The sequence below is a fragment of the Mixophyes fleayi genome, chromosome 1, assembly GCF_038048845.1.
Source record: "Mixophyes fleayi isolate aMixFle1 chromosome 1, aMixFle1.hap1, whole genome shotgun sequence".
Lineage (NCBI taxonomy): Eukaryota > Metazoa > Chordata > Amphibia > Anura > Limnodynastidae > Mixophyes > Mixophyes fleayi.
The window spans coordinates 132,914,626-132,926,463 of record NC_134402.1 but is presented as its reverse complement, the minus strand read 5'-3'; the positions used below and the strand labels follow the sequence as shown (position 1 = coordinate 132,926,463).

The 11,838-nt window shown below is 38.5% G+C and overlaps 1 protein-coding gene across 1 annotated transcript; it reads left to right on the top strand.

Annotated features, from left to right (window-relative positions):
• The first annotated feature begins 1,288 nt into the window (after positions 1-1,288).
• On the top strand, positions 1,289-11,537 carry PLA2G12A (phospholipase A2 group XIIA). Its single transcript, XM_075200555.1, has 4 exons — positions 1,289-1,869; positions 5,360-5,436; positions 6,951-7,116; positions 11,036-11,537. The coding sequence occupies exons 1-4, from the start codon at positions 1,653-1,655 to the stop codon at positions 11,152-11,154; spliced, it is 579 nt and encodes a 192-aa protein (XP_075056656.1). The 5' UTR covers positions 1,289-1,652; the 3' UTR covers positions 11,155-11,537.
• The last annotated feature ends 301 nt before the right edge of the window (positions 11,538-11,838 follow it).

Genomic DNA, 11,838 nt, shown 5'->3' with positions numbered 1-11,838 from the left:
ACAGATCCACAGGTGGTCCTAATTATGTCACATGTGATCCAGAAAACCTTCACTGTTAGGGAGCCCTGAGGACTGGGTTTGGGAAACCCTGATTTATCGGATCATCAATAACTTCAAGGAGAGAGATTCAAAGTTGTGAAGAAGACTTCAGGGCGCCCAAAAACGCCAAAAGTTGATTCAGTTGTGGGATTGGGACACCACCAGTACAGAGCTTACTCAGGAATGGCAGCAGGCAGGTGTGAGTGCATCTGCATACACAGTGAGGTGAAGACTTTTGGAGGATGGCCTGGTGTCAGGAAGGCCAGCAAAAAAACCACTTCTCTCCAGGGAAACATCAGGGACAGACTGATATTCAGAAAAAGATACAGGAATTAGACTGCTGAGGACTGGGGTAAAGTCATTTTCTCTGATGAATCCACTTTCAGATTGTTTGGGGCATCTGAAAAAACAGTTGTCTGGAGAAGGAAAGGTGAGTGCTACCATCAGTCCTGTGTTATGCCAACAGTAAAGAGCCCTGATTCCATTCATGTGTGGGGTTGCTTCTCAGCCAAGGGAGTGGGCTCACTCACAATTTTGCCTAAGAACACAGCCATGAATAAAAAATTGTACCAAAACCTCCTCCAAGGGCAACTTCTAGCAACCATCCAAGAACAGTTTGGTGATGAACAATGCCTTTTCCAGCATGATGGAGCACCTTGCCATAAGGCAAAAGTGATAACTAAGTGGCTCAGGGATCAAAATTTTGGGTCCATGGCCAGGAAACTCCCCAGACCTTAATCCCATTGAGAACTTGTGGTCAGTACTCAAGAGGCGGGTGGACAAACAAAAACCTGCAAATTCTGACAAACTCCAAGCACTGATTAGGCAAGAATGGGCGGCCATCAGTCAGTATGTAGCCCAGAAGTTGACTGACAGCATGCCAGGGCGATTTGCAGAGGTCTTCAAAGAGCAGGGTCAACGCTGCAAATATTGACTCTTTGCATAAACTTAATGTAATTGTCAATAAAAGCCTTTGACACTTATGAATTGCTTGTAATTTTACTTCAGTATACCATAGCAACATCTGACAAAAAGGTCTAAAAACATTAAAGCATCAAACTTAATGAAAAAATATACTTGCGTCATTCTCAAAACTTTTGGCCATGACTGTACAGCTCGCACAGGAAATGTGTCTGCAAACACTAGAAAGACGAATGGCACCTGCCCATAATCCTGCACATATCCCTGCCCTCAGGCTGCGTCACCTCATACCTGTCCATACTGTAAGTGTGACAGGCCACAGACACGTCCCACAGTGATGATGTCACATACAAGAAAACATAACATGACATTCAGTAGAGAGTAGTCATTTTAGGTCCGTGCCGGCGTCTAGTGTCATGATGATATATCGCGGCCAGCTGTAAGATGGCCCTGCTGCAGTGTGTATACCTGATACAAGATGGGCTATCAGCCAGCATTCTGCGTCTTCATTAGCAGCTGTGACAGCGCTGTCACCGGGCCGCAGCCAACAGAGCTGCACTGAGCACTAGAGTTCTGGATCTGCGCTCCCGCCCCTTCCAGGCACCGGGCACTGAGTGTCTGAACGTGTCTCTTACTGACTACACTGCGCTGTAACCCATTCTGCACTGTAGACCTTCTGCTACTAGTCTGTCATGCGCTACTGGCTGCTGCTCCTCGCCATGTTATCCTACTTCCTGCTGACCAGCAGCCAAAGGGAACACCAGTCCCATCAGCAGCCCGAGACCCCTGACTGGAGGATGACACTAAAGTCCATCAGGAATGGGGTACATAAGATTGACATGTACCTGAATGCTGCATTGGACCTGCTTGGAGGGGAAGATGGGCTTTGCCAGTTTAAATGCAGAGATGGTAATAACTGCTTAGATCTGGATGCTGCATTAATATAATTTATTTCTAGATGCAATTTGTGGCATTATATTATATATATCGACATTTTATAGTTATTTATTCCCCTTTTGAAAGAAAAGTGTACTCTAATGTTTATATAAACTTTTTTTAAAACAATTACCATATCCCCTTTATGTGGTAACATACACCTAGAAGATAACTATTGAGAAAGTTACATATTTTTGCATGAGAGATATAATTTAGCACAAAGTCCCGTTTGAGCCTTGTAGGGTGTTAGGGAACTAAAACATTGCTCATTTTAACTCTCATTTCACAGAGGTGTTAACACAAGTAAGCAATGTTTTATGTACCATAATATCCGGAAATCCACCCCATAGGGTGTTCTTTACTAACAAATTGCTAAGCTGCAAATGTGCAGTAACCTGTAGCAACCAGAAACCTGCTTTCACTGTCTATCATGCACCAGTTTGTTCAAAGCTATATTGTTTGGTTGCTATTGACTTCTACATAATGGCACTTTTGTTAGCAATAACATCACTGCACTTTTTTTTTTTCACACACAAGACAAGGAAGCTTCAGTATCTTATAAGTAATGTATTTAAAAGTCTTCGCTCTGAAGCAAACACTCTAACATATGTGACACTGTTCCACATGTCTGTTCAACTGTCTTATTATACAGTGCTGTAGAATATGTTGATTTACTATCAGTGTTGAATAATAATATTGGTGACATCACATTTATTTTATATGTGAAAATATCCTGGACAATAAATGGTGTATGGTTTCCTTTAAAACATATTCCAATGTATTGTTTTTTCCACCATAAATAGCAATTTGTTCAATATATATATATATTTTAGTGTTTTATGTTTGTGATAAAATTCACCATATGATGAAATGTTGCATTCTTTATTGCTGAACTCTATCCAGCCCAGCATTGTGTAATCTTGTTTTACAAACAATGAACTCATGTCTTTTCTAAAATGAGTTTGGCATTTTAATGTTGAACACTGACTTGTACCATTATAGATTTCATTATATTGCAACACTTTTTTCAGTGTTAAGGGGTTTTAGAATCTTAAAATTGACGTTTTGTGACTGATCTTACTCACAAAGTGTTTCAGGTGAAGCATATAAATAAAGAATTATAGAGTATATTCAGCAAGAGATAGCCATCAGGCAGAATACAACTGCTTTCAATATGGAGAACTGAAAACAAGTCTCAAGTTCAGACATGTATTGATTATGAAACATATCTGAAACAAGAGTAAAAGGGAAATAGCAAGAACACATACTGTATTACTTTTTCTGTTGTTTGTATTTTTTTTCTGTAAAAATGTGTTTCCATATGTTTAAGAGACAATCAATTAGAAGCTATTGTTTGCCAACAGATGACTCTCTAAGCAGAAGAAGTAAATAGATTATTTGTTTATAATATATTATATTTGTATTATTGTTTACCAAATGATAGACTGCTAAATCTCCTATACAGGGCCGCCATCAGAAATCATGGGGCCCAGTCCAATGAAGCAGGCAGGCCCCCCCCCCCCTGATGAACCAGGGCCGTCTTTCTAACTGGGCACGATGGGCAGGTGCCCGTGGGCCCAGAGGGAAAGGAGGCCCAAGGCAATGAAAAAAAAAAATCCTGTAGAAAAAAAAAAACCCATACCTTTTATGGTCACGATCCGACTCCCTCCCTGGTTTCCTCTTCCGTGAAGGGGGTCGGACATAGGCGATTGAAAGGTAAGTTAAGGGGGGCTTTAATATATATGTGTATATATATATAATCAGTTTTTACACACACACACACACACACACACATATATACATACATACACACACATATATATATATATATATATATTTTGTATTTTGGAACGTTCCAAATGCCGAACTTCCTGTTGGTGGAACGCACATGCGTTCCACTGTAGAAGTTAAGGGCTGAAGGTACAGTTACGGCTCTGCCCGCTGTCCTCCAGTCCCGTCTTCGCTGCTGTCTTCAGCCTGGCTGTCACAGTGACAGCCAGGCTGAAGACAGCGGGCTCCCTGGTATGTGTGTGCCACCGGACCCCCTGGTGAGCCCGGGCCCGGTATAAGATTATCTGAGATTGCAGAGAGAGGGGGACAGAGAGAGACGCTGAAGGAGGGGGACAGAGAGAGACGCTGAAGCAGGGGCACAGAGAGAGACGCTGAAGGAGGGCCCTCCCCCCTCCCCAGGACATTGATTGGATAATAAATCGCTAGGGCGATGTGTGCAGGTATGGGCACAGTTTCGCTAGTACCTTTTGAAGGAAGTGACTAATGATGTCCATTACTTGATAGGGATTAATGATCCCTTTCTGACTCTGGCTGCAGTTGCAGAAATTGAACACATCTGGCAGATAAAAACAATGTAGAGCTACCCCCTTGTAATGTAGCATCAAAAAATGTCAGAATTTCACATTCTTAAGAACAACGGGGAACATTTACAAAAAACTGATACAGAGGAAAAAGCAGAGTTTTATTATTATTATTATTTTTATTATTAATATTATTAGCGTTAATTTATATGGAGCCACAGCTTCCGTAGCGCCTGACATAGTAGTACAAATATGGCATACATAAATACGGTAGACATAACAACATGGGTACAGAGCAGAATAATAAATGCATGGATGCAAATAACATAACAAGTCGCAAGAGAAACAGAAACAATTCAGCATCAGACATACCTGTTAGAGCGTACATACTAGACAATTATCATCTCCTTTTAAAATCTCTCTGAAGTGCTGCCAGTCACACACATGGCCTCAGACTCTGCATATTATGTGAAAGAAGAGGGGATAATTTTACAGTGTATACAAAGCCCAGAGGGGTTTTTCAAAGCCTCTCTGTTCACTATATCATGAAAAATTGTAAATCATTAGTTGCAGACAACAGTAAATTGTTGTACGGGGCTCACAAACAATATATAAATCTCTATATGTCAGCATATATATATATAAAGGAGAATTTTGTGCACAATATAGTTATATTGGGACGTGGGTGAGCTTAATCCCAATATAGCTATATTGTGCACAAAATAATTTATCATTTTTTGTAGCTTTTTCTTGTTTGGTACATATATTTTGTTGAAGATAGTACAGCTTTCAACCCAAGATCTTGGAAATATAGTTAGAATGATAAAAATGTAAGGCCCCCAAGCCATTGCATTGTGTGGAGATTATCCCACATGAAACTCACTTTAGAGAATAGTTATAAAAGCAAATTAATTAGCAATGTATAAGAACCACACAGCATCCTACAACATGAATTTTAATTTATGTGAGGAAAAGTGAGCGGAGATTCCAACCATAACATTGTGCCTTTAAGGAAGTTTACTGGATGATTTATCAGTGCACAAAACACTGGAGTAATGTTTCAGTCTGAAGGGACAAGCCTTCTAGTTTCTACACTGGTTAATCACTGTGAAGATATCTCTCTAAAGCAGACTTTATTATTTCTTCCACAGGTTCCAAACCAGTTCCACGCTATGGCTACAAACCTGCACCGCCGAATGGCTGTGGATCTCCTATTTTTGGTTTTCATGTAAATAACACCTTTTCTATTACAACAATAAAACAAAATAAATAGCATATTGCACCTGATCATATGAATAATCCATTGGAATGGTAAGGGTTACTTTTCATAATTTTGAAGTGAAAAAGTTTGTTAATTTAGGTTGATCAGGAGTTTAAATTATGGAAACATAAATGGGCATGCAAATAGAGCTTGCACTAGTGTACAATGGTGTAATTTTGCTGAAGGCTTTGGGGACTAATCTGATAAGACAAACTACACATCAGAAGTATGAAAGCCAGCAGTTTTTATGTTAAATTCATACAATCCACCCAATCCAATTCTTTAGGATACTGTCTGCTGCTAAAACCTGTTTGCAATTTTCTGCATTTGAATTCAGTTTTTAGGCTTTACACTTGTTGTATCAAACATAAACAATTGTTGCCTTGTTAGCAAACAAATATTAGTTCCCCTTCATATAATTGTATATTAATATTGCCCTAATAATACAATAATATTGCCCCCCTTAATATAATGTAAAATAAAACTTGCCCTATAAGTTAACTATAAATTAATTTTATGCCCATTATCAATAAATAATGATTGTTACAATAATTCATAAGTCAATGGTACCTCCTCTTATGTTATGAATGGCAAGATATCCCAAACAGCATGTTACAGTTAACTAGCCTATCAGAAGCAGGTATAAAAGAAAGCTGTCTTTTTTCTGGTGGTTTTGTGGTCTGTTTGATTAAACTGCCAGTGGTTTAGGTGTTTTTACATTCAAGCCTCAAACCGCCCTATAGTAAATATGGCGGTGCGTGAAAACACCAGAAATTAGGGGCGATGTGCAAACCATCGCCGCATTTTTTAAGAAATCTAGCTGCTTGACTCAAATGTCTCATTTAAAACTGGCTGCAAAAAAAGGGCAAATGTAGGTTTAAACCTATGGTCACAAAATTGCGGTTTTACATGTGTATTTTGAGATACACATATCTTATAATACGTGTAAATTAAATTAGCGAAGATGTGTCAGTCATCATCATGAACTTGAACTACAAGCTCCAGCATGCCTTGGCAGCAAAAGCTCGCAAAAAAATGTATCTCTTAGAAAAAAGACACAGGGACTGCAGTTAACAAAAAAAGTTAAATAAAAAACAACCATAATCCCCTCATTAAACTTTTTTATATGCCTAAATCCATACTTGCCAACTCTCCTGGAAAGTCCCGAAATTCGGGTCAGTCTCCCGGGTTCCTGCGAGAACTGGCATTTCTCCCACATCCCGGAATTCACCAAGATGCGATTCCCGGTGAATCACGTCATTTTGGAGGGAGAGGGCGGAGTGAGGCCAATCGCGTCATTTTGCCCATAAGTCTCTATCCATGTTATCATAAGAAGGCTTTGACCATACCTGTACACATCGCCCTAGCGATTTATGATCCAATCAATGTCCTGGGTAAATTAAGTCTTTATAATGTAATTATTTTTAGTTAGTGTACATATTTTGCATTGTTTATTTATATAATGTTTTCTCTTTTTCAAGTTTGATGTTGGCATTCCCTCCATGACAAAGTGTTGCAATCAGCATGACCGCTGCTATGACACATGTGGTAATATGAAGAATGACTGTGATGAGCAGTTTCAGAGCTGTCTCTCCAGAATGTGCATAGGTGTACAGAAAACACTGGGCATTACAGAAAGTGTGAAAGGTAAGAGTAATTATTTATTAGTAGCATATGTTCATTCCTTCTACTTGTTTTAAAAAGAAAACCAAACCAATGGGCAGCTTAACTTTTCAGTCTCTAATATCCCAAGTGATGCATGTTTTCAGGATATCTTCCCTTGCATCATCATCATCACCATTTATTTATATAGCGCCACTAATTCTGCAGCGCTGTACAGAGAACTCACTCACATCAGTCCCTGCCCCATTGGAGCTTACAGTCTAAATTTTCTAATACACACACACACAGACATAGAGAGAGGCTATGGACAATTTGATAGCAGCCAATTAACCTACTAGTATGTTTCCCATGGTTGGGAATTGAACTCATGACCCCAGTGCTGTGAGGCAGAAGTGCTAACCACTGAGCCACCGTGCTGCCCTTTATGAATAGGCTTCACTCACTCACCCATATACCATTGTATGAAAAGACATCCTAAAGTCATAGGGCACTCCTCATCAACTGTACCTAGTAAGTTGTGTACACTGGGAATACCAACATTCAATCTGTTTTTTCCTTTACCTAATATTATAATTCTATACTTAATTTATAAAGTGCCAATATATTACACATTGCTGTACATTGACAGGATCGTGATACAAACAAATAAAGTATGATGACATGAATTAGAAGGGACCCTGTCCAAATGAGCAAAGTTGGTGTAAGCAGAGTGATTATGAAAACAAAGGATAGGCTTCTTTGAAGAAATGAGACTTCAGGGACTGTTTAAAGATTTTGAAGTTGGAGGATAGTCTGATAGGGTGGGATAGAAAGTTTCATAAATTGGACGCTGCGCATGAGACGCCTTGCAGCTATGCATAGGTTGAGGTTAAGACAGTAAAGACACAATAAGTTAATTTGAGGATTGCAGAATGCTACTGGAAGAGTATTAAAATTTATGGCAAACCAGGGGTTAACAGAGAGGGACAGCAGATGATGATGGGGGGATGTGAATGAGTCTTGCAGCAGCATTCATGATTTATTGCAGCAGAGACAGACGTGTAATTAGTAGACCAGACAGGAGAAGGTTGCAATAGTCAAGGTGGGATATTATGAGGGCATAGATCAGGAGTTTGGTGGCATACTGTGTGAGGAAAGGATGTATTTGGGAGATTTTGCACAAGTGAAAGCAGCATGACTTGGAGATGTGAATGTGAGGAATAAACAAGAATGTGGAGACAAGTGGCAGATACAGTGAACTTGGAAAGTTAGTAGAATGAAAGGTTGACTGTTAAGGGGCGATCAGACAGTGGAATGTGAAGGAGGGAATATAATTATTTAATTTCTTTCTAAATTAAAATGCCATCCATGAGCAGATCACTGAAAGATGGTTTGCGATGTTGGAGACGTAACGGGTTGCCATCTGAATACATGTAATACTGGAGACCATATGTGAATATTGGTTTATCATTAGAGGTGCCATAAACAGAGAACAGTATTGGGTAGAGAACTGATCATTTGGGGTACTTCAGAAGGTAGAAGGATGGGAGGGAATAGTTCCAATGTATTGGAGCATTTGCAGGAGTACGAGGTGTTCAAATGCAGAAGAAAGGTACAAGTAAGAGGGAAGATGCATCTTTCTGGCTGCAAGGATGTCATTAGCTGCCTTTGTGAGTGTGGATTCTGTGGAGTGTGTTTGACAAAAGCCAGATAGTAGGGAGTAAGAGGTGAATAAGATGATTAATCTATTGTAAACACAGCGATCCAGTACTTTTGAGGCAAATGGGTGTAGAGAAATGCATTGCTAGCTGGAGCACAGAGATGTGTTATGATTTTGTGTTTAAAGGCAGTAGGTTCGGGATGGTAATGGTTGCGGTGTCTAGTGCAATGTCAAGACTGACTTTGTCTATTTTTATTTATTCTTTCTTTGAAACAACCCACAAATTCTTGGGCACTTAATACTGCTGTTAGAGCAGGAGTTAAGTTATGCAGTAATTCAAATGAGGAAGACAAACACTGTGTGACTGTTGTGAGGAGAAGAAAGTTTACTTAGTAAAATTGGGGGAAGTTAGTTTCTATAAAATAAGTTATTTATTGCTTAGTTGTTCTGTGCAGTGTACAGCTCACTAAGTTAATATGTTTTTTAGGTACATTCCATGCCAAGGTAATCATTTTGTATATATTTTCTGAAGGATCCCGCTGTGAAAAAAGTTATAGCAGGATATATACTGGATTTGTAGTTGAGGAAATTGGAGCTAAACTAGAATTGCCCCATTTGCATTCAGCAGCACATGTGGCTTTTTACAGAGATAGTGTAAGAGAAGTGTGTTGAGGCTGTAGCTAGATGAGGGCAGGACAGGAGTTTGGAAAGAACCATCTTATCCAGAGCAGATGACAGTGTGCCGATGTATTGGGGAACTGCTTGGTCAGGGCAGGAAGGTTGGAGATTAGGGACAAAGGTTAGTTAATAAGAGAGGCAGAGGGGATATTACGATTCATCCTATGGAGATGTCTGTGTAGGCAGGCAGGTTTAGGAGAAGGTTGGAGGTAGTGATAAAGCAGATATATTGAAGTTCAGAGTGGGAAGGCTGAGATAGCTTGGACAGATAAGTTAATGATGCTCCTCTGTCTTAAAAAAAAAAAAAAAAAAAAAAAAGGAAGAAAATGAGATTGAGGGTAGCAGTGCTTTGTGAGAGTCCAAATGAGGTGGTAAGGGAGAGAAGCTGGGTATTGGTGGGGTCATCATTGGTGAGGGTGAGAGCATGAATGTCTGAACGGAGTATATATGTGAGGCAGGAAGCAAAATAGTGAAATGCTCAAACTGGGGAGTAACCTGATCTCATTCCCATGTCAATGATGCTGTAGAAGCAAGTTTTACAATTCAGTACATGTGGGTTTCAGATCCAATGTGTAATATCCATGTCGATATTTTAGGAGAGAGCTGTCACATAGTGGTTGAAAGTTTGATAGACTTTCCTTGACAAACAGTGTTTGGAGTGGTTGATTTTTAGCACCTCGAAAGACTGAATTCTCAGCTTATTTCCATCACTTTAGAACACTTTCCTATGACAGATGTGGGAGAAGATTCAGCTTTGCTTTAAAAAAAAAGAAACAAAATAAAACCAAAAACAATTACCTTTACATAACAGAGCTGCAATGGAATGTCAGGTTAACATTGAATAATGTATGTTAACTATGAAGCATATCAGACAATTTAAATTTTAGGGATTAGTGGTCCCCTTTTAAAGACAATATAAGCTCAAAACTTTTCTTTGCTTAATTGTGTCTGGTACAGAAGGGTGTACATGTCTAATATATACGTTATGTTAGTATCATGCTATCCCACTGTACAGGCAATGCGCAATAGTTCTGAACACCTGGACAATGGTTATGACATCACATACCCCTTGCCACTAGCAAAATAATTCTCACCCATGAGTAAGATTAACCAGAATTAAATATTTTATACATTGAGCCCCCTAATATTTACATTAGACAAATACAAAGGGACAATAAAAGTAGAGAAATGGTGGGGTTCCAAAAAAATGGGCTACCACCGTTCTGCAAATCAGTGGAATGTGTAGCAGTAGAAAAAGAGAATCGAAGTGTGCAGAGCTCCAAATATTTTCAAGGAGCAAATCGGGGCACCTTGTAAGTGCTGCCATGAAACAGATACATACGTCTGACTGTCAAGACAGCAGGACAGCCCCAAAAGAGCACTTTCCTGTCTAAGTTGGGACAGTTGGAAAGACTGTATGTGTATGTTCATTGAAAATAAGCACTATTATTATTCGTATTAACAGCTACTTGAATTTCCTGTGCAAAACACGTACTCTATGTAATCTGGTCATTTGGCACATTGGGATCTATGGCTCCTATATATGTATAGAAATTGACAAATAGTTTTTTGGGGGATTTTTACATATTAATTATACTAATTAATACTTTTATTTCCATCTCTTAGCTTGTGAGTCAACAGTGGCACTCCTGTTTGATGCAGTCATACATTTGGGATGTAAACCCTATATGGAAAGTCAAAGAGCTGCTTGTGTCTGTCTGTATGAAGAGAAAATAGACCTGTGATACCGCACATCATGGATCACAATTTAAAGTGAAAAATTGCTCACAATATTATAAAATGATTTATATTTTATGAAATGCTTAATGAAGGAAATTTGTAGTTTTTACATATATTGTGGATAATTTACGTCAAGATAAGAAAAAATATTTTTATATATTTTTGTATGTATAATGTAATACTATGTCTGTAACAACCAATATTGAGGCAATTAAGGTTATTTACTAAACATGTTTTGCTTTGTTATTTTTATAAACTGGGCAAATATTATATTTTCCAGAAGATATTTTGTTGAGTTTACAGTAAGTCAAAAAACGAAACCAGAACCCAAATGTTATTATTTTCAGATGAATTGTTGTAATAAACTTGATTATGAAATACAACTTAATGTATAAAGGCTTCTTGTAAATTTGTTAATAGTTCTTATGTTTCTATGACAATGAAAGTAGGTTTGCAGAAGACTTTACAGATTGCTATATCTCCTATTTGACCATCCCTCTATTAGACCATTATTTGTCCATTGTTAGAGTATGGTATAAAAAATAATGCTGAATATAGAAAATATCTGGCTCCCAAACAGGTGTTTGTAAGTCCAATATTACATTGTAGACTAGATGGCTCATTTATGAACAGAAGATGTAACTTTAATTAGAGCTTCTTGCTTTTATGCATAATTACAAATTATTTGT